Source organism: Colossoma macropomum, unplaced genomic scaffold, assembly GCF_904425465.1.
Source record: "Colossoma macropomum unplaced genomic scaffold, Colossoma_macropomum, whole genome shotgun sequence".
In the NCBI taxonomy this organism is placed as follows: domain Eukaryota; kingdom Metazoa; phylum Chordata; class Actinopteri; order Characiformes; family Serrasalmidae; genus Colossoma; species Colossoma macropomum.
Genome location: NW_023494787.1, coordinates 22,914,977 through 22,939,153, shown reverse-complemented (window position 1 = coordinate 22,939,153; position 24,177 = coordinate 22,914,977). Strand labels below are relative to the sequence as shown.

General features: G+C 39.5%; 1 protein-coding gene across 5 annotated transcripts in view; it reads left to right on the top strand.

Moving 5' to 3' along the window:
• trioa (trio Rho guanine nucleotide exchange factor a) overlaps nt 1–24,177 on the top strand; it is a 111,891-nt gene that overhangs the window by 29,278 nt on the left and 58,436 nt on the right. For all 5 annotated transcript variants that reach the window (XM_036566483.1, XM_036566481.1, XM_036566484.1 and 2 more), the window contains exons 3-4: nt 17,133–17,207; nt 22,205–22,319. In XM_036566483.1, the coding sequence (XP_036422376.1) occupies nt 17,133–17,207; nt 22,205–22,319 (190 nt within the window). The remainder of the gene's footprint in view (nt 1–17,132; nt 17,208–22,204; nt 22,320–24,177) is intronic.

The window sequence follows — 24,177 nt, the reverse complement described above, 5'->3', positions numbered from 1 at the left end:
GTATCAGAATCGTTAACAGAGGGGAAGTAGTTGGGTTGGTGCCTCCCTAGTGTCTTTCACATCTCAAAGCAGAAATATTCTTGGGATGCTGACATTGCAGCAATATGTTGCCATATTGCGTGGTCAGTGGTCAAGGCTACGGGAGAGGCCCTTTCTGAGGCTAAAGCTGATCTCCACACTTTCTAAGAAGCTTCTCACTAATCCTCTGTTCTCTTTTGTCACAGCAGCAGATTTTTATTTTTCTGGATTTTGTGTCTTGGGCATACAAGCATTCACAAACCCCTTGCCAGATCTACAAAATGCTAACATAAGTATTGTTCAGAAATAAATGCTAGGAGCCATTTCTCATTCTAATTTGTGTAATACTAACTAATAGCCTTTACTTTTCATTACCCATTGTAGCATGAAAGTCTTGCTTTTGGTCAACCTATTCCTTTGAATCTAATGGCCCTTAAGTAAACTTACTCGGCTGTACATTGATTAGCCTATCTTGGCAGCACACCCCCTCCTGATTATGGACATTGGGGCAGGAATGACTGCCTTTCTGCTCCTCTCCAGTCAAACACATTCTGTCTGTAGAGTATTAAGACTGAGGGAGATTAGAGGCAATGACAGACAAAGCCTGTTCCTTCCTTAAATCCGGGCATGACAGCTGTTTTCAGGGGCTTACTTACTGCCAGCCTGTTTACAGCAAAGGCTGTGGGGTTCAGCCTAGCATCTCAGGCATGTTGTAAATCTAATCAGCGGGGGAGAGAATGCCTGTGCTGTCAGGCCACTCTCAATGGCCAGGTTGATGGAGCGTTTTGAAGAAGCTGTGAAATGTCTGCTTTGGACTATGTTATCCATCACTCGCTGCCGAAGTCGGAATTCCATCATATGCTGAAGATTGCAGTCACTTTCTCATTCATATGTGGTTATGGAACAGCCGTCTCCATAGAGAGTTTTCGTTATGAACCTACACTGTGGTGCTGTAAGGGATGTTGCGAATCTGTCGAACCGCTGGCAGGGCAGCATGATGTCACTGGTGGACCAGCACAGGTGGCAGTATGCACAGACGGGGACCACACTGCTTCAGCTGCCAGGTACTGGATGTGCCCTTCAGACCCTACAGTCATGCCATCTGTAGCTAGGTAAAGTCCTGGAAGAGCGTTTAGTTCTCTGTTGGTGTTAGGGTTTTGATGGTGATGCTGATGTTGAGTTTTATTTGTGTAGTGTCTTTCTCAAATGTAAGGTTGTTTCACAGCAGCAATGCTTGATTTATAAAATGCTTAAAAATGCTTAAGTGCATCATGAGACTCATTCTGTTGCTGGAGGTGCTACTTCCTACTGCTAATAATTGCCTTAAGGGTCACTGCTTGTTTTGTTTTCGATCACCTGAGGAAAGAGCTACACATTCAGAGCTGTACCTCTAATGCTCAAAATGAGGCCTGACCATTATGATTTTTTTTTTATTGCCCGATTATAAGATATTAAAAATACTGATAACTGATAAAATTGTCCCCTATAATTTTGGATTTCATTTTTCTGCTCCTGTAGTAGAACAAGAGCCTAACTGACTGATATGGCTGTGACTGTCAGTTGTAAACTGTGAATTGTGAATTATAACTTGGTTCTTTCTTAAAGAAAAAAACAAATGCACAGTCTTAAATAACATTTTATTGTGGAATGTTTAATGGAACTGTGCGTACTTCTTTGCGGTTTTGATTTCTGATTATCGGCTCTTATTTTTCATGTGTTTTGGACACAGTTTACATGTTATTTTAACCGTGGTTGTATGTTTGATAGTTCAGTCTAGATGGGGCTTTCCAGTCCATCCAAGGCTTTACCGAGTCTTTGGGAGATCATGAGTTGGAATCTGGCTATGGCGCAACCTTAAAGTTACTAATTATTGGCACATTAATATAATAGTTGATACCAGTAAACCAACCAATGTCTTCCTCAGGCTTTAATTCAGATATTGTTAAAGCAATAGTTTGTCCAAAAAATACACATCTTCCCTTTATTCCACTTTTACTTGCACAGTCAAGGCAGCTTTATTAGGCATGACATTTTGTTTCAATGTATACAAGTTATATTGATGAATGACAATAAAGACCACTTTAGTTGAGGTTGGTAGTAGAGCTATGAGGCTAATAAAGCTAAGTAATGGAAACTTATACCTCAGCAATTAGCATCATGCACACTGCATGTCACATTTCAGCACACACTTTGCTCAAACTGCAAAAAAAGTAGTAGACTTGCGTTTGTCCTGGCACTGTGTGTACTGCAATTTGTACAAATGGACAAGAGCGCAGACAAGACCCTTTAAACAGCCTCCTACTGCTGTTTTTAGCTATGCAGTGTACCTCCACCCATGTTTCTCAAATAGACTTGCTATGCCAAACTGACATATGAGTAAATTACATTTCTTTAGCCAAACCAAGTTAAGTGATGAGTAGTGCTCTGTTCTAAATTTAGTGAGTGAAAGTAGTAAACATGTACAGTTTAATCAGTCCTGTCTTGAAGGGTAGTGTTTGCAGTATTTCATAGTTGTGGCAGATTCTAACTGGGAGGTGTGTCTTATATTGCGCTCCTGAACTTTGATTTCAAGATAAGATCAAGCAGTCATTGATGAGATATAATATAAATGTAATACCTCAGTTATATTGGCTTATTGTGGGGTGGATCAGTTAGGAAAGCAGAGGCTTCATATATACCGCACACTCTCAGGAAAACAAAAAGTACTAAATTGCCACTGGGGTTGTACACCTGTTGTCTCTGGTGCCTCTTCAGTATCTTTAGTTAGGGAAAATAATTGTACCATATCACATTCAAATTAAATTTTCTAACATTGTATTGACTCCACACCTTGTCTTGACTCCAGGATTTTTACTGTATTGTTCTATTTCTAAACATTAGATGATGAAAAGGTACAACTAAAATCATTGTTGTACGTTCAAGGGTACAATTACATTTTGTATCTCGATGAATGAAAAATGTGCCTCCACAGTGCCTTTTTTTCTGACAGTGTACATATAAACAAAACTATGCTTTTTCAGATTCCTGAGTGTAGCTTTAAAGTGGACTCAGTCATAACATGCTCTCTTATCCTCTCTTGACTCTCTGTGGCTGTTGGGAAAGCCAGTGGTTAATGTTGTTAGCTTGTATTTTGTGAGTATTTCATCCTGAACTGAAATTCCTTTCCTGTTTTATCTCTCGCTTCTTCACTGCATCACTCCTCCTTCATTTTTTTCCCTCACATGGAGGCGATTTCCATCTTAGTCCCCTCTTCCCCTCCCTGGCCCCTGATGGTCACGGCACTGGGTGGGAGAGATGAGGGGAGTAAAGGAGGAAGAGATGGCCATTTGTCAGGTGCGGGGGATGGAGTAGGAGTGTGGAGGAGGAATAATGTCTTCATCCCCACATTCTGGCACTGGATGCTATGTGGCTGAGACTGGCTGCAATCCTGTGAGATCACTGTCCCCGGCTAGTCTCTATCTCTCTGTCTCTCCCTCTCTGAGTCTCTCTCTTTCTAAGTGGTGTGCAGTGCCTCGTGATGAGTCAGTTGAGCTCACTGTGATCAATCCTTTGAGACAGCAAGAGAGGCAGCTGAGCCATGCTTTTAGTGTACGTGTGTGCATGGGTGCGTGGACCTGGTTGGTTTCAATGAAGTCTTTATAGATGTGTGTGGTTTTGATTCATTTCTAAGCTGATAGGCTGTACAGGTAGTATAAATGGTCTATGCAAATGCATGGAACAGCTTATACACAGTACTGTGCAAAAGTTGGAGACCCAATTTCATTTCCATTCGAAGTGGCAATGAAGTATCAGTTGTTCATTCCTCAGCATCAGGAAACAAGCAAAAAACGAAATCTGCAGGGATATTTTCCCACACCTCCAAAGTTCAGTCTTAAGCCCTATTTGACCTTGAGTAGTTTTACCTGAGGTGCTTTAATCCGAGTGATTACTGACTGACGAGATCTGGGATTTCTGTGAGATCCAAAATTTACAAAGTGTGCTAAGTAATAATTCCAGAGTGAATTACCTTCTATAATTTGCCAAACTCTGAGCTCCCTCAGTAATAGTGGTTCTGTTTAAATCAACTTCAAAGTAATGTGATAACAAAACTGGGTAGTAGAAAACTGCGCCTCTATTTCCCCCCCCCTTTTTTTGTCTTTTTTTTTTCCCCCGCAACTTCAAGACAAGACTAACAGCTAAAATGGAGCTTGATTTGACCCAATTCCTTAATCCTCAAGTTCATGACAGGACTACTGAAATCCACAACATTTTTGGTGATGGCTGAATTACAAGGAGAAGTCTGTGTTGTTGGACGGCATTTGGTAAGTTTGAATGAACTGACTTTATTGGCCTGATGGTAGCCTGTTTGCCATTTAGCCACACAGTGTGTTATTTTTTTGGAATTGTGGAGCCTATTGCATAATGTTGACTGAGAACAGCAGCAGCTTCTTTGTTTTATTTGCAAATTTTATATTTGTTGTTTTTTTTTCATTAAGGGCTTCTTAAGAGCTGTGCATCCTTTAAACCCACAACATTGAGTTGTCTTCTCACAGTGGAAAGATGGAAAGAAACACTTGGAGCTTTCTGTCTCTCAAAGATTAAAGCTCTAGGTACTGTTGATCTGATAGTGACAGTTTTGGTGATGTACCAGCTCTTGCATGATTGTTAGGAGTCCATTTTCTCTCTGTCATTTAAAAAATGTTTCAAAATGCAGCTTTGGAATTTTTTTTTCCATAATCGTTATTGTTGACAAATTGACTTTGTCTTGTACCTTTGTTTTGACTTTATAGTTTATATGAAATCTGTGTATTGTATATGTGCAGATGTGATTGTTTAATTGTTGGCCTGAATCCCATAGACAGCCTGTAATCTGTACGAGGGCCGGAACAGAATCTCTCACGCTTCTCCTGGCAGGAAGTGTCTATTTCACTGTGGTTACAGTTTAACATCTGCAGGTAAAGTAAAGGAGGAAATGAACTGAGTGTGTTATTATCTCTGCTGTTCCCCCAAGGAATACAGCCTAACCTCAGAGCAGTGAGGGCTGTCCAGCTCTGCTTCCCTAATCTTGCTCAATGCTTTACACAAAGTCCAAAACAATGTTTCAAAGCTTGTTGTGATTGTGTGCTATGGTTGCCCTTTGGTTTACCTCATGTAAGTTTGATGACGTGTAGTTTAGCCTGTAGCTTAATCCTCAGAAGTGCAGGGGCCCTGCAGTGCAGAGAATGAGAAAGTTTTGAGGTAGGATTGTCGTAATACTCTCAGCTACACTGCCGTTGCAAGCGTCAGTGGTGCACTGCGGGAATGCGGGGGGTTCCTGCTTTTCACTTAGCTATCCATGCATAGAAAAATTAAAATAAATAAATAAATGAGGCAAAAATATACAGGGTAATGGTATTGATGTGCTGTCACCGTGGATGTTGCGATGATTGTTGAAGCTCTAGGTATGAGCGATCTGATCAACCTTTGATTCTGTGAGTGTTTTGATGCATCAAGGCAAGTATCCAGCAGAAAATTAATTTTATGCCTGTGCCCGGTGATGGTTAAAAGAAAAAAAAGTTAATTTATTGATTTATTTTATTTATTTATTACATGCAAACCATAGCAAGACACTAGTATTTCTACACATGAACATAGTAAACATAGCAGAACTTTTAAACATTAGGTGACGTGGTGTCCTGCATGAAAACTTTTATTATACCTAACGTTGGTAAAAGAAACACAAGTAAAATCATGTCTCATCTCTTGTATATTGGGCGAAATGGGCCTCTGATGAAACGGCATTGGAGAAGAATGCAACAGACTCTCAGACACTAAGGTTTTGTGGCATTCACAGGTCCATTCTTTCTTACTAGATTAAATACAGTACACACACACATTATCTAAGCCACTTATCCTTCTGGGTCATGGGGGGAGGTCAGGGTGCTGGAGCCTATCCTAGCAGTCATTGGGCAGAAGGCAGGAAACACCCTGGACAGGTCGCCAGTCCATCGTAGGGCTTAAATACAGCATCATGGCCAAATTATAGATGACAATGTAATACAGCCACAACTTTTAATAACCTATTTATAATGATTTTATGTTCATTTATTCACAAAAATTAAGCTTCAGCACACATTCGATCACTGTTAGTTGCATTGTTAGAGGTTCTCTCAAAGCTACTGGAGAACAGAGTAGCAGTGTTGTCATCGTCGTCGTTATATAAAAGATAAAACAAAAGAAAAAAATAATCCTCACCCCCTAACCCAGTTTAACTGTTTACTGCCGTTACTTTCCCCCATTGTTTCACAAAAGTTTCTGTTACTGATGTGGACCTAGTTAAAAGTAATCATGTCACATCAGAGGTCCACCACTGACTTTTAATGTGCTGTAAGGTCTAATGCAATTGCAATATGTAGCATTATTACAATAATGTCACGGTATAGTTTTTTTGCCTGTATCATGCAATCCCTGCATTAGAAAGAGAGCTGGGAAACAGTGATCCGGTAGACACAGCAAGCCAGACAGAATAGTGTTCAGACTGACCAGCGGACAGAGAGAAAGAAAGACTGCACTGTGCGGGTGTGTCCTGCAGTAACCCCCTCCCCTCCGCACACACACACACACACACACACACACACACACACACACACACACACACACACACACCTCCCTCCTTTCTGCTCTGGCTGCTCCTGAAATGGGAGAGGAGAGCGGCGCTCAGTGGGACTCCGTGGGGGACAGGCTAAATTTAGCGTAGCGAGGGAGCTGAGAATACAGGAACAATAATAAAATTAAATGACAGTGGAATATGAAAAAATGTGCACACCTTCTGTTTAAGTCCTCACACTGATTACAGCATGTGTTCCAGAGACAGACCACCTATTACATGAGCAGTTCTGCACATGTGCGATCATACACATACATGCGTAGAAATATATACACAAGGCCAAAGTCGCAGTGAACTGTTTTACCGGGTTCTTTGACTGACATATGTGCATGCAGACACACCCCAAAGCCCCTCTGTGGTGTTTAAGACCCCACTGTGACTGAGGCTCTTTTTGGAAAGATGGATGTTAAAGTCGATTCTGACTCTCAGAGGTGTGTGTTTATGATGGCGTGTTCATGGGCGTCTCCATCTGTATTCGTCTGTGTGCTTGTTTTGGACTTTTTTGTGCTTTAGTGGGTAATACTGTGCTGGCGCAGACCACTGAAAAGTGTGTGTGCACATTATAGACCTAATACTAATTCTGCAGTCTGAAAATGTAGCCTGCTGCGACGTGGCATTTCCACTCCTCCTCCATTCGCCTTACTGTAGACTCAGTATCCTTGAGTAGAGAGACTGAATGTTTTCCTTCAGTAAATGCCAGAAGTCCCATTTGTCTATCTGCGAAAACCTCACTCTGCTTTCATGTTAACAGGTTAACATTCTGTATGTCCTCCATTATTTACTGTAACTGATTCATTTATGATGTTTGTGCAGCTCTCTGAGGGGGATGTAATATAATTTAATTACACTTGTAGTCAGTAGTAGAAAGGGAAGTTTTAACACTATGCACTGTTTCATAGTACGCTAATATCATCATGACCTTTACTGTCTAATGTGATTGTGATGCACCTTGTCATACATTAACAGCGGAGTAGGGAATGCTGGGGAACGCTGTTACCTAGTTAGAGATTTGCCTGCATTGTTTACGCCAAAATGATCTCCTTGGCTGATCATGTGACTGCTTTGATTTATCAGTGCATCCACAAAACGCTGTAGCTGTAATTGTCACAGTTCGCTGCTGGTTATGGCAGTGGTTCATGTTGGTCTTTGTCATGCCTGTGAAATATGGTCCCAAAAAATTATCTTTATTTATTTTTGAATTGTGCTTTAAAATAATAACACATTTCAAATGAAACCCAGAAGTTAATTGGATTTGCCTTGAAAATTAAATTTCATAGATAATATACAAATACAATAAATTAAATACTTTTGATAAGATATTTGAAAATGGGAAAGCCATTCAAATAAATTTTACTTTGAACTCTTATGAATCCACACACTCAGTCTAATGGTAAACAAGCCGAAGTGCTTGTACAAAAAAATTTGGGAATTAATTCCTACTATTTGAATCACATCAAACATTTCTTTTTTTTTCCCTTCAAGTTAGTCATTAGAATTATTATAATTATGAATGTCCACCAGCTGATTGAGCTGCCCATTTAAGGTCGGTCTTAAGGGGCACTGAGAATAGTGCATGGTTAGCACAGTTTTACTTTTGCAGCCACAAAAATGAAATGTAAAATGTTTGTCTGCTTATATATTTAAGATACAATGAAAAATGTTACTTTTTTTTTAACCTCTTGCACTTTTTTTTTAGAGAGAAAAACAATTCAAGACAAAATGAATGGGAAGAGCTCCTGAACACAAGCTAACATGAACAAACAAATAAATAAATAAATGTGCTTTTTTATTTTTATTTCATAAGTCAAACTTATGTCTTCAGCTTTCCCTATATTTTGAAAATGAAAACAATCAATAATTGTAGCTCTACTTAGAAACATTAGCCATGGAGGCCTTTCAAAACAGTATGTTGAAAAGCTGTGTCTGAAAAAAGCTAGAAATGATGGATCACTTTAATGTGACACTGCTGCTGTGGTTTATCCATCATATAGGACTCTTAAAGCCTCTTCAACACATGAGTCACTTGTGCAACTCTGAAATTAAGGGGTAAAAAAAATGATTACTTGTCATTTGCTAATGTAACATCTTGTAATGTGGCCTGTACTGTGTTAGTCCTGCATTGCATTTAGTGGCAGCACATAAACCCTGAGAGAGGAGATGTTTGTGCTTCTCAGGGGGTGTGTTTAGACATGCCACAGAATCTTAGGTTAAAGAATGTTGTTTGGAGCCTTTTTTTTTTCCACCCATCGCTTTATTTATCTGACACACAACTGCATTCTGGTTCCCTGTTGGTCATCTGTCTTTCCCACTCACTTTTATTTTGACTCTCTTGAATTTGATATCTACACTTGTTTCGTGAGCCTTTCCTTTAGGTGTTGGTAATACTGCAAAAATATATTATCAGTCAATACTTGAAGACATTTTGCCACACGCACCGCACATAATTTTTTTGTTTTTCTAAGGGCTGATAAGTTGGAACAGACATGGTGCTTTTAAGAAATGCCATCAAAAACTGAGCATGTATGAAATACAGTGGGGTCCAAAAGTCTGAGGCTGCGTTGACCATTTGGCCTGTTCCATTTAAAGTTGGAAATAAACCACCAACCGTTTTAGATTGTTGAAAAATTTAAAACAAAGAAGAATGAGGGAAAATTAAAATGAAATAGAAATGTTGAAATTCTGCACTATTTCTAGGTCACTATTCAAATTGAAGCAAATTTGTGAAACTGACCATGTTAAGCTCTCTGTACAAAAAGGTCAGTTTTTTTTTTCCCTCTGTTCCTTCCATTAAAACACAGGTTCAGGCGACTCTAAGGTGGATTTGATCTACTGTTGAGAGGCTTTTGTGCAAACTTAGGAGTCCCTGCCAGCTCAAATGCACACTGTCATTCAAGCAAAAGGGTGACATACCAGTGCTAAGAAATTCAGGAATTAATGTAAACAATAAAAGATTGTACTTTTCACTCAGACTGTTATTCTGAGAATCATTTGTATTGAAAAACTAAATTAGAAAGAAGAAGCATTTTTTCCAGTGGTCTCAGACCTCTGAACCCCACTGTATGAACTTTATTTAGACACTACCTCTAGTTAAGTAGGGCCAGTTCTGGACATTGTTGAGATTCAAACTCAAAGTCTCTCACCAGCTGGGTAACATTGGACAACTACACCGCTTGCCTATTCTAAACCTACTTTTATGAAACATGCAGTTGGTCAGTTCTGTGGAAGCACTGATGATACCCACGTTGTGGCATAATTTATTGTGACAATGTTGACGGTCACTGAAACGTTCTTCCCTGATGTCCTGTTGCTCACAAGATTGTGAGAAGTTTATTCTTCAGAATAGGTAGAGAGGTCATAGAAGTCCTGAGTCTCTCTAGCACTAATAACTTGTTGGCTAACGTGCTCACAGGCTACATACGCTTGACAAGCGTGGCCTGCTTTGCTTCAAAAGGCTGTGACAACTGCAGCTTCCACTAAAGTCGTGACCTGACCTCATGTGGGGTCAATCAGGCTGGAGCCTGCTGAGACGTCGTTATTATTAGCACACTTTGGGTTTTGCCCTCTTTGAATTCGGAATTGTTTTGAACACTGAAATCTTATAACAGTTTAAATCCAGTTATTGTTGAGCCTAATTGACTTGGTTATAAGCAGCAAACTAATGCAGCCACACAATTACAGCCTTATGACCGTTGCCCAGACCGTTTCAGTTTTTCATCTGCTGGTCCTGAGTCACTCTGATAAATGAGGCCACTAATTTGTTGGAGTCTGTCAGGTTCCTGTTGCAATAAGATGATTATGTTGTCCCTAAAATGTGCAGAGATATGACAGATATGTTCCCCTCCCTGTACTCTGGGCAGTGGGCCCTTGACTTTTGACTTTGGCTGCTCATTACACAATCATGCCCATCAGTCTGAGTGACAGCTGGGAACCACACTCCACTCCTTCTCTGAGGGAGACAGAGAGAGGGGGATGGGGTTGAGAGCGTGTGCATACATATGTATTTTTAAACCATTTGATCTGTTTTTGCAGTAACAAGGTTTGCTGTTAGTGTAGCTGGCAAAGAGCATGTAGCTATTAGGGCAGGTAATGTTGGTGATGATTGACAGGTAACCCAATAATGATCCTTGACGATGCATTGGGCTGGGAAATGGATTGATAGTGAAATAGGTTTAATTTAACTACTTATTGAATTATCAGTAATTATTGATAACATAAATGGAACTTACGTTTTGTTTTTGTGTTGTTTTTTTGGGGGGGGAATTCCTTTTTATATGCAAGCAGTGATCTGAAACTCTAATCCTGGTTTACTTTATTTATGCTCACAGCAGTGGTGAGTGCCCTGTGGGCTTCAAGGTGTAAGCTCACTGCCACAAAAGTAAAACACTTCCAAAAACAGCATTTTTCATTCTTAACTTTAAATATTCAGTCCTTGTGAGGACATTTCATACAAAGTTGATTTACGGATGAAAACAGATGCAGTTTGAAACCTTCTCATCAAGCCTGGCATTCTTTTAATATTAAACAAAAACAAATGTTTTGTGGTAATTTATTGTTGTTTTTTTTTTTTTCTTCCTTCAAATTTGCTAATTGTCCAGAGAACACGTCAGACGGGTGAATCTATTTCCTGGTTTCTTTGAAGGACATTAGACATGCAATCTGTATTCACGGCTCATGTTGAGTATCATGAGAAGATAAAGCGCCTCAGAACTAGAGCACTATAGGTCTGACACCATTGGAAAACATGACATTCAGCTCGATGCACAGAACACAGCGAAACAGAAAAAGTCTCTGTGAGCACACTGACAACACCTGTAGCCTCACAGATGACAAAATCACAGATGACAGTACCAAAGTGCAGAGTATATCTAAAAAAATAATAATAATAATGGAATACATTGCCTTGAATGATTGTGTTCTCTGTTGTTAGTCAGCTTTCATGGCACAAATTATAGTCTACACTATAATCATTTTCTTAAGCTTATTTTGTTTAAAAGTGTTTGGTCAGCGGTATTTCGGCCAAGCTCATCCTGAATTTTGGTTTCGGCCAAGAACTTTCATTTTGGTGCACCACTAGTTCCATTCTCTTTTACTTGTGTTGACCAGTGGATGGTTACAGGCCTTTAAGCTATTAGACTACTGTAGAAGGAACTGTCTGAGGGAAATTCTAAGCAGTTTTCCATTCAGCATAAATGTGCTGATGGTTTGGATGAGTTGTAAAATTCTGAAAATATTCATGGTTTCCCCAAAGCTCTCTATGACTGAATTCCACAGCACCACTGCTATAATCATGGATAATAATAATAGTAATAATAAAAATAATAATAATCTATAGAAAAAATGATGAGTACTAATTTAAAATCATAATAGATATTTACCAAACGACACAGTTTTAATTAAACGCTAAGTTAAGAGAGACGTTTTTAAATGTTTGTTAAAAATGTGCTTTGAGCTTGACTGTCTAATAGAAGGTGGAATTGTGTTCCACAGTTTAGAAGTATAATAACTGAATGAGGCCTCTCCACGTTTACTGTACAGAGGGTGTTTGCAGAAGGTCAGTATCAAAAAATCTAAGATCACGTGTTGAAACATACAGGCAGACGTTCTGTGATGGAAGCAGGTGCTTAAGGTCATTTAAGGCCTGAAAGCTAGTAGCAGAACTTCTATTCTAAAAGATACAGGTAGCCAGTGCAGTCCTTCAAACTGGGAGTGATATGATCTCTCTCTTGTGTTTTTGTTAGGATGCGTGCTGCTGCATTTTGTACGAGCTGTAGAGGATGTACTGTATTCTTAGGGAGCCCAGTAAGAAGAGCATTGCAGTAATCAACTCTGCTTGTAACAAATGCATGAACAAGTTTCTAAAATGTCTTGTTTCTTTAGATGTAAAGCATCATGGACGTGGCCTCTCAACGTACTCTTGTTTTGTGTTTTTTTTAATAAGAAAATCAGTTTTTAAATATTGTTCAGCCTTGTGTCGTAGAAGCATGGGCTCATCTGCACATATGTTTGCACGTGTGTGTGTTGGAGCAGACAGCTGTTGCGGAGCTGTCAGCAGGCAGCTGTCTCCGGTGCAGAGTGGAAGGGCTATAGCTGGTTGGCCTTGCTGTGTTACTTCCCCTGCAACCGCACTCACTCTCTTCCTCTCTTCCTCTCTCATTCTTCCACCCCTCTTACACTGCATCTCTCTCCCTCCCTCTGTTCTTATCCTCTTTCCTTCCTTTGTGTTGACCACCACACGCTTATCATCTCTCCCCCCTCTGCTCCTCCCTCAGAGCCCCCATCCTCCCTCTTTATTCCATCCTCCTTTTTTGTCTTTCACATTCAGTCCCTTGTTTCCTCTTGTACTTATTCCCATCTGTCATCCCTTTCTCATGTTACTGGGCAAAAGCAGAAGCTCCTGGCTCTGCTGCTGCCATTTGACAACTAGATTACCGGCGACTGTAAAAACTTGCCTTTGCAAAAGTGCTGAGGTTGAATGTGGCTAATTGGAGCTCCTAAAATAAGCGGATGGGAACAGTAAATCCAGCTGCACGTTGAGTCACATGTAAGACTGAATGGAGATGTTCTGTTTTAATGTTGCCTCGATGCTGAACTGACACCTTTCATCATCAATATATTGTCAGACTTTCCAGAAACCACGATCTAGGTACACTAGTCATCAAAATTACTTTAATATTGTCGCTGATGGGGAAAAAAAAAAAACAAGTAGAGTGGAATGTAATGTAAAGAGATTTTATTCCAAGCACTTCTAGAGCCTTTGCATCAGCCCTTTATCTAGAAATTGTCACACACCATAAAGGGAAGCCTCTGTGCCCAAGTGATACAGAATTGAAAATTGAAAAAGAACAATTTTTATATTTTATATGCTGATAAATGAAGGTCTCTACACTTCTGCTCAAAATGTTCCGTTTTGTCAATCCTGACGTGAAGTAATATGATATGAGTGCTTAGGCATTAGAATGCTCCTAACAAGAGTGGTTTGTGCAGTTCCAGAGAAGCTTACCAAGTCTGAACTGTATACAGTGATGGTGATGGCAGGCAGGGGTTGCAGTGTCTACAGTGCTAATATAGTAATTTTATTTGCTCTTCAAAATGAATTATTTGTGTCATCTGACTTTTTTGAATGTAATGTTGATAATGGTAAAAATAAATGGGGACTGTTTTGCCTTAGAGCACCCTTCCCACCATACATGTATTGAAAATGTTTTCAATGAAACCATCAAAGCTATCATTAACATAATCATCCTATCACTTCCCCCATTTCTGATTCTGCAGGTGTCTCCAGAATGCTGCATTTTAAATCAGTCCACTTGTTACTTCTTAATTTAATTACACAGCAATTATGAAAAATAGGTAGAATTCCCTTTTAAACAGTTTTTACTTACATATGAAATGTGTTCAGGACAGCGTTTGATTTTCTTTCTTCTTTGGCTCGTGTCTAACTTTCCTATATCTAATTACAAGCATATTGTGTTTGTCATGTTGGTTCTCGTTTCTGTTGTTTCATTTAAGTAAAAGGTTTGAAACATGCTCTCGTTCCTTTCAGGCACAGTACCTAAGAACAGTCCTCCAAGTCTAGTATTGTCTTTGAAGTTCTCTGCTTTTCACACTGGATTCTGTCTTGACACACCTCACCTCTCTTTCTGCAGATTCTGATTTGCCTGTCACACTTCAGAATGCATTGACATGCACCTCTCGGACAGTAGTGAGAGTTTTGCTGGACTCTAAAGTGGCTTTATTTTTTTATATATGTGAAATTTGTCTGTGTATATCTGGTCATTGTGCAGCAAGCTCCAAGGACAGGGATGTGGCCTTGAAATGGGTGTTTTGTTTTTCTCCTGTGAGGGACACTCCACATACAAAAAGGGAGTGATTAAGAGCGGCCTCGAATACATCCGCAAGGAAAAAAAATGGTGTGTCCACCTAATGTGAACGAGTGGTAAGGCTACATTTTGGCCATTATGGTACAGATATTATAGTAGAGGCAAACTTCTTCAGCTGAGTAGGAGAATAGTACTTTTCATGGCCTCTGAAAAACAGAAATGGTCACATGCTGGGGGAAAACAAACATTCAGACAGACAGACAGACAGACAGACAGACAAAGGCACACACCCTGCCATTACATCATCCAGCTGCAGGAGAGATCACCTTGTTTGTTCTACTTACCACACACTCACTGGCTCAGTCCGACACACTTTCTCTCAGGGGGAGACTTAGCTCCTGTTTTCTCCACCCACAGTACCGCCCCATACACACACAGACACGCGTGTGCACGCACAACCCTTCCTCTACTCTTCAGTTCATTTACTCACTGTTGTCTTTCCTGATTAGTCTAGAGATTTCAGATTCTAATTTTGGGTTGCCTTTAAAGGGAAATTTAAAGGGGAAATAATCCCACTATGCGTTTTCGTTACCTTTTGCTAAAGTTTTCTTTTAACAGGCCCCTTTTGCGTGCTCTGTTGTTTTTAGTACATGATACCAGTTTAAATGACAAATTACTGCATGTCTGTCAACAGGTAGATTGTAGTGCTGGGCCATATGGCAAAGATCTAATATCACGATATGATACCAAGTTTTTCACAATGCACAATATGTTGTTTTGGACATCTAATACATTGGAACAGGCAACGTAGTGCCGTATTTCAAGAATACTATGAAAAATTATCAATCCACTGATTTTTATTTAAAGTTTGACATACTGCTGCACTAACTCCATTTAAACAGGACTAATTATCCTCTCTTTCTAGTCAAACATGCAGTTGGGAACTGTTTTTAAGCGCTGATGATAACCCCAATATGCCCAGAAAAGTATGTTGTGATATAATTCATCATGATGATAACAAAAAATTTGCCCTATTGCCCAGTTCTAGTAGATTGCATACATATTTTGATAGTAGAGATGCACTGATATCATGCCAATATCCGATATTTTTTCATGCACAAATTCTCTGATACTGATACATAAACCTTTATAAGATTAGTAGAAATTGGGGCTTAATCTGCCTGGATTTGCATTATGAAGGAATATAACATCTATTTCTATAGGATTATAAACGCAGTAAAAATGAGCAAGATTCAGATATTTTTGCATAGTAGCCCAGCATCACCTACACATTCTCCTCTTCCAGAATACAATAAATACATCATCAAATATTTGTTTATAATAGGTCATATCTACACATCTGTCAGATGTTGATAATTGTTTTTCAAGCAAATATCTGTGGATACTAATATAATTCAGATATCATGCATCACTAAATTAAATAAAGACAGGCTCATTTAAACAAGATGTCTTTAAACAAAGCAAACAGTAAAAGCTGCACTGTTTTATGAAAGAAAATGATATATTGTAGGTGATGTATAGTTGTCGGCCAACACTATGCGCTCTGGGTGCAATGCAACAAATATCTTCTGCTCATCATATTTTATATTTTATTATTATTTTCTGTTATTTGTCAGGACTGATATGATTCCTGTGTCATCATGCACCCCTATATTTTATTGACAGCATTAGAATCTGTTGATTTTTATGGGTTTGTGTTTAACATATGGATATTAACATTTCAGTATCAATATACTTTAGCTAGTGTGCTTGAGAGAGAATGTTAGTCAGGCCTTTGCTTACAATAAGAGGCGCTATGACACTGCAGAGTCCATCATGAGATGATAACAGATGAGAGAGAGAGACAGTGAACAAGTGAGTGTGGGAGGGCTTGGCTTGTCTTTCTGAGCATATTTCATGTGCCATTAGCCGTACAGGAATACAGGAAGGAGTTTCAAAGTTACAATGACATGGGAAAAAAAAAGACATTTTTCACCCTTTTAAATAAGAGGAAGCACACAATGAGACCTCATACACACATTTGATTCTGTTCTGGATGACTAATTCTACATTTTGGAATACACAAGTGAAATTCCTGTTGGTGTTATTATCTCTCAAGGATCTGCAAATAAACATATGTTTCAACCTCCATTTAATAATTTATTAGTCTGTAAAATAGCACTTAAATTATCTGTTCATGTGCGAATATTTGACATGAGTCACAACTTGATCTCAGCCCAAACCTGAGCCTGCCAAACTGAGCCCAAAGCAAGTCTGGTAGCAGTGCATGACTAACCTTTCCAGCTCGCCCCTAACCAATGAAGCCAACTTCAGCTACTGAATCATGAAAACAAGTGTTTGAACAGAAGCGACAGTTCAGCCGGGTCACTCTCAACTGAGCTCATGGAGAAGCTTTGGAACCCAATCCAAAACCTGAGGTGGCTTTAGTTTGTTATATTGAAATAGATTTTCTGTAGACTGATGATCTTCAAAGGCTTCCTTTACATCTTTCAGAAATACCTATGTTTTAGAAATAGATCAATGTCATGATTCAGATTACAGCTTTATGAAGTGGAGGGTGTCTTTAGGTCATGCACTCGACACAGTAACGGCTGGGTGAGTTTCATTGATGCAGGTTTTCTCACATTGACTCTGATTTTGTTTTTCAGGATTTCGCAGGAACGAAGAGATGAAGGCGATGGAGGTTTTGCCCATTCTAAAAGAAAAAGTGGCCTTTTTATCAGGTTCGTTGTTTTTTGTCATCATTTGGTGACTCATTCATTCATACCACAAATGCAGTATTTCATGACGGGTATTTCATAGCAAGCTATCCTAATATTTAAACATAACATGCTCTAAATCTCAGTATTTTGACAAAAGCTGAGTTTTGCACTTTGATTTCTGATTAAATTGAATGGGATTTTTTCCCCGTGTTGTACTTGTTCAACCTCACAACACTAGCTTCAAATCTGTGCAGAGCATGGGTAGGTCAGTTGATTAATAATAGTATAGCACCTTATGTCTAAATGTGAAGTGTTCATTTGCAAAAACATCTTTTAAGTTTTTTCAGCTGGAGCAGATAACTCCAATGATGATAATTTTATGTTCCAGAGTCCAAAAAGCCATGCATTGGATACAAGTTTCGTTTAGGTGCAGTATTGAACATTCGTTAACATAGAACAAGTAGGTAAAGTGCTGAAAATTGCAACTGAAACAGCCCATTAATGGGCAATATTAAACGACTATAAGATCATAACTCGGAAAATCTAAGGCTAAATCTCAAATGGCTCACTGCTCCCTTTATAGTACACTATGTGAGTTATGAAATTTTGTTAGACTTTATGTCCAGTATGAATTGTACACACATGGCTGAATCCAAAGTGGTTCTTTGTTAGACACACTGTGCTCTGTTTAGATGCAGATGCCATTATTTTGAGACCTATGTGCTGCACTTTGTGGGGAGAAGGGAGCCATTTGAGATTCTGCCTAAAACAGTTTATGGCAGTGTTGCGTTACTTGACCCGAATACTGCGCACTGATTCGCTGTATGGATTATCGGGTTCTGCTCGAGAACAACACTGGCTTTTGACTGCTGTAAAATGTAAACTTGCAATGCCTTGACAATGGACAATAACAGCTTTTGTGATAAAGTGTATTTAGGCTTCAGATCGCGCTGTGTGTTAAGAATAATTTACGACAGCTGTAAATTGTGTTTATCGTTTTTTGCAAATGAACTTTTCGTATAGACTATAGGAAGTTCTCCATTATAGTAAAGCTATGGGCAAATAATCTCTGTGGTTTGATCTTCGTGCTGATGTTCTGGTCTTTTAATTTTTTTATTTATTTATATAATTTTTTTTGCTCATGAGGCTGTTTGTCAGTCTGTTGAGAGGCCAGAGTGCACTTGAGCTGCTCTGAGTCAGTGGCACAAAGTGCGCTCCAAATGTGATTGAAAAACAGCTAAGCTTCAGTTGCCCCCTGCAACTGTGTGCCTCAGGCGAATCCATCATGCAGCAAATCATGCATTCTTTTATTGTGATGTTCAGAGGTTGAGTTCTAGTGTCTCAGCCTGGCTGAAGCAGGTCGTTTTACATTCATCTTTACCTCCCTTCATCCCCACCTTATCACTGGGTTAACAGGGTTCAAACTCATTGCCATTTTGAACCTGTATCATCCTGTGTCTAAGCAAAAATCCTATTTAATCGTATATTATATAAACACTGCATAATGACTTTTTACATAGATTACAAAAACTGTCATTGTTAAAGGTTCTTGTGTGATATTGAGTGATTTCTGTATTCTTACATGAAGTAAAAAGAGTACCTTTCCTTCATGTTATGGAGCTCTTCACAGCTCTTTTTGTGTCCCTGAGATGCTGGATATGCATGTGTTTTCTGATTGTGTTTCTTGCAACCATGTAGTCTGCTATTAATTGAGGTGCATGTCTGAACTAGTAAAAAGCTTGGATTGGATAGGAAAAAAATCTGTAAGCTCTGTGCCTCTACAGCACAAACACACTCCATAACCCTACAGTTATTCAGTAAATTATGAATAAGTATTTTAACATTTTCACTGGAAAAAAAAATTGCAACTAAGATTTTGCAACTACTTCTAATGTCATGTTCTAGGCATATGACTTAGGAAGTACACGACTTCTGAAATCATTCTAAAGTCTCTGACAACTAATTTATCAATAATTATTGATATCAAGCATGAAATTGGTAGTTTTGACTGTTTTTTTCCCGTTTTATGTGCGTGAGCATTCTGCAAAATTCCAGTCCATGTTCTACTCCATTTATTCTATTTACATATTGCTTTTTATGAATAACACTGAATGACAGCCCATCCTGCTAAAATTTATCACAGACACTCTGTGTGGAAAGATGTCAGACATTGTCAACCTTCCTCTGATGCCAATGTACAATGTAAACCGTTTTAGACTGTTATTGTTACTGTAAAAAAAACACAATAAAACCCCGTAAATAATGAAAATATCAATATTTATCAGTAACTTTGTTGTTCAGAACTGCTAATCACCCTAGCCCTTACTATATATGAGCCTACTCCACTTTAATGTAATACTTTTTCACCTTTTCATCCCTGAAGAGCATAAAAGACCACCAAGTGTCAAGTTAGCATTGTTTGTACACTGGACGGGTTTTGAGTGATCTCTCAAGTGGCCTCAATTTCTTTGTGAAGTTCCCATACACACAAACACGGATGAACCCTTTGTCCTGCTTGTCCGGCAGACAGGCAGTGGTGGTGCATAGTCGTGCCCTCCAGCCCGACTAGCGCAGTTAGCTCTGTTCTTTTATAGCCAAACACAAAATACAGCTAGACTTAAGTGACCCTCCCAACTCTACCTGTACTTTACTTTTTTTCACAGTCTTTTGTGTTTGAGTATATTTTCAAGCATCTAGGTGGATGAAAGGTATTGTGTGCATTTGATTCACTGCTATGCTGGGATCAGGATAAAAAGGAGAAAATATGACTCTCCATGGATTTTACTCACACTCAAGGTCGTGAGACTAACACAAAACAAGCACATGAAGACTTTGGCGTGGATGGTTTTCCCATAGAGATGTGAGGCTGTCACTTTTGTTTATCCGTTGATGCAGTGAGGAAGGATCACTGTCCACAGAAATAACTGAGAAAGGCTACCGCTACCACTGCAGTTCTTAAAGGAAAAGTGACAGTCCATATAGCTCGGTGATTGTGCATCACGCAAATGTGATTATTTTTTTGTTCTTCATGCCAGGGGGATAAGATGGTTGATCCTATTAAGCGTACACTCAATTAGGGGGGTTCAGCACTTTCTTGCTTGGGAAAATCCACTGGGATGTCCTTGCAGGCATGGTTCATTATGGTCAAGTCAGTGCACTTTTTACTTTACTGAGTCTCTCTGCTGAGCACAGTGTATTTTAGTGGAGGTACGGAGGAAGAACAGAAGGGATTAATGCCCAGAGACGGAGAAGATTTACCTTCTCCTCTGCGTTCTGTAGCTTATTGTTTGGTTTGATGATAAACCATGGCAGATGTTGTTAAAAACATGCTGTCACAGTGATGGTTTATGCTTGTTCGTAAACCTAGTTCACCAACACTGTGTTACTGCCCACAAACTAATGCTAACTTTGAGCTGGACTGGGGCAGTGGCCATTTTCTCATGGAGGGTTTGTGTTTCACATAGAAATGTTTGTGATACTGCTGTTATCAAAATGCCATGATAAACTGCACAGTCTATGAACTGTTTTCTGTCAAAAACGACAGAAGAAATTAGGCTTAATGAGGCATGGCCAGCAATACTGATTTGTCTTTGGGTTAGCCTGAGATAGGGCTATGTAATGTAGTGTCCTGTTGAAAATACTGTGTTACCTTGTTGGACTGTGTTGCTGATAACAAATTTGACTCCATTTTAATGTTAGCTTGATTTCACGACAAAAAAACTACATTGAAATGTACCATTATGGTCTTTCAGGCAAAACAAAAGTAGTATTTGAAATAACACCCTAATTTTACAGTCCAGATTTAGGTAGTAACAGAATCCGTATAATGGCGTTATGGGATTACCTGCAGGATTACATTAAAACCACTCTTGTACACCAAATGTGATTTTTCACACAGTGATTATCATCATTATCACATCAAATCATTATTTGCCTCCCGTTTTGGAACTTTTGCTGGCGACATAAACTCACCCAGCCAATCTCTGTGGTTGGCATAGCAACAGCCAAGCTGACCATATGATTGTGTCTCAGGAATTTGTGACAAACTTGGAAAAAGGACTATGGATGTCTGAGCAAAACAGTCAGTGCTGGTTTCACTTTTCCAAAGTGGAAAGTTGCCTTCTTTAGGGCACCTTCTGAATTTTTTTGTAAAGGTGTGTTGCTCCCCATGTGTATAGATTTGTTTATAGGTCACCTAAAATGTATCACTTTGTTTTATGAAACAGTGCAGTTTTCTTGTGTGCATTGTTTCGAGAGCTTGTTGAAACTTGTCTTTATATATTTTTTGAATCTTTGAACAGTGATCCAAAAGTGATGGACAATTATCAAATGATGTTACTTGAAAGGATCCATATCATGGACAACTGGAATGCAATGGAATAAAACACATGAATAATGTAGATTATGGGTCTTTTTAAAGTTGTAGTCCTTTGGATTAGGTATATAGATTACTTTCTTTTATACATAGTCAGTAATCTCTACAGGAATACATTTTTAAAGAAACACCTCAAACCCTGGTAACATCAGTTCTTGGTCTATATTGCTTTCTAGAGCTGTATTTTCAGTCAGCTGTAGTGTGTGTAGTTTTGAGAGTGGGGACACTATGATAGTGTATCAGTGCACTGCTGTCAGTCTCTGTGCTATGGAGCAGTGCCAGCATGGGGTAAGTAGTTGTTATTGTTACCTCCATACACAGCATACAACTGTGTTTAGAGGCCCCCCTCCAGGAGAGAAACATGAGAACCTGCACTGGCATAACATGGCACATATCTCAACGTGCTGTGTGATGTAGGCGGATACATGTGCATACTTTGAAAACATGACATAACACACCCTCTCACATACTGATGCACGTTCTTCTGTCACACACAGGGTGTGTAAGTGGCAAATGGTAAAGCTCAGTAATAATGTATGATATTTCTGGGCTCTGCCTCTTGTTGGAATGTGTGTGGATGTTCACACAAGCAGCATTTTGACTGTTTCTCCTCCTCCTCCCAATTCCTCTTTCTGTCCACCAGGTGGCAGAGACAAACGCGGTGGACCAGTCTTAACATTCCCCTCACGTACCAACCACGACCGAATACGACAGGAGGACCTGCGCAGACTCATCGCCTATCTCGCTGGCATCCCCAGGTAAACCCCAACTCCCACACACCCACACACACACACCTGCCTCTTAGCCTCTCTGCCCCGCTTTCTCATTGTGTTTCCACTGCTGAAAGCACTTGCCCTGATTATTTTTCTTTCAGAAATGACTGATCATACAATAAAACCCATTTGTATTCAGGCATGGCAGAATGGAAGGTGATTTAGTGGGGTTCTGTGCACGTAGTTGAGGACAGTGGTGATCTTGGAGCACCCTAACTTGCATTTTTTTTTTCTCTCTAACAAATCTGACCCAATTAATCGGCTAATTAACAAGCCCTTCGTAAGATAGAATAGGTGTGTCAGAGCTGGGGAAACACTAAAATGTGCATAAAAGGGGTTCTCCAAGACCACTGATTTAGGTAAACCAGGTGCAGTAGACCATTTCAGTTAGCTGTTTTAGACTGACCTTCATGACTTATGTATGGATAAGTGGACTAAAGTATTACTTTTTAATAGCGATAATATTGATCTGTTTGATCTCTTTTATATCTTTTTTTCAAATAAAATCATTTAGGATGCATAAGTCGCCTATTTTTGTAGGTCAACAAGAGGTCTCTTCACCTTGTTTTAACAATAAGAAGTAAGTCTAAAATATTTGAATGGTGCGAAATGTCCAAAACAGAACTGAACACTATCTAGCTAAATCTATATTAACATTGCTTCCTAACTCTAGCAGTGTGTGTATGCATAAGCACACAGCAGCTTCTCTGGACACAGCAGAGCCAATGCTAAATGTTTCATGTCCCATGCGTGTCTAAGGCACTTGCTTTTACGCCTAGGACCATCAGCCACTGCTGTAATTTGGTAAACATTACAAATCATTCATGCTGTCGGTAGCGGGTGAACCCCTGCTTGTTGCGAGGACCAGGCCCTGTGACAGTGTCATTGTCCAGTGCAGTTGACTGAAGGAGGCAGCATCACAAGTGGACCCATGTCCATACTAGGCTAACCCCAAGAGACAGTCAGTTGCTTCTATTCTTGTGTCTCTCAATAACAAACTGGACTAAATTACCTCAGACTGGAACTGCCTACAGAGCAGGAAGTGATCGAGGGACTGTTGTGTTTTTATTTTCACTTAAAATGACAAAACCAAAAGGTAACATGTCCCTGAGTCCCTGACTCAGCCATTCAGCTAAATGGAATCAAACATGTTCAGCGCCATTTGTACGTTACATTTTCTGCACTTCTTAGGCAAATCAGTATAAAGTTTACGGCAAAGTTCATACCGTACAGACACAGGGAGCTTAAGTCCATGTTTTCTTTCTGAGTAGGAAATCTTGTTTTTGTGGGCACACAGTATACATGTGCAAAGTATGCCTGTGAATAACTTGTCTACTGAATGACCAATGCATTTTGCCAACATGCTCCTTTTTCGTTGTAAACTACTGTCTCGCCCACTGCTACAGTGTGCAGTATAGGGTACATCACTGCTCTAATGCATCTCACTGTGCTGTATGTTTGCTTTAATGAAACAGGGGTGTAGGGATGCTCTGGTTCCATATGTCTCCTTTATGGAAGAACTGCTTCCAGCCTTTACCTTGCTTAACTCTCGAAATGGCTTTATTTGGCTTCCTTTAGTCTTAGAGTGCTTACATTGGTCTGATGTTATGCGAGCTTATCTCTGATATTATGTACTATGTTGCCAGATTTGCTTTGGTCATTTCCTGATTTGCATCCTTTGTATTTTAGCTTCTGTGATCTTGAGCTGTGTGTATGTTTTATGTGTTTGTTTACCCTGTTACTTATGGTGGAAAAGTGCGACACCTGGAAGCGAGAGAGAAAGGGAGGGAGGGGGCTAACAGACCTGAAAAAATAGAGAGGGAGAGAAAGGCATACGCGTGGG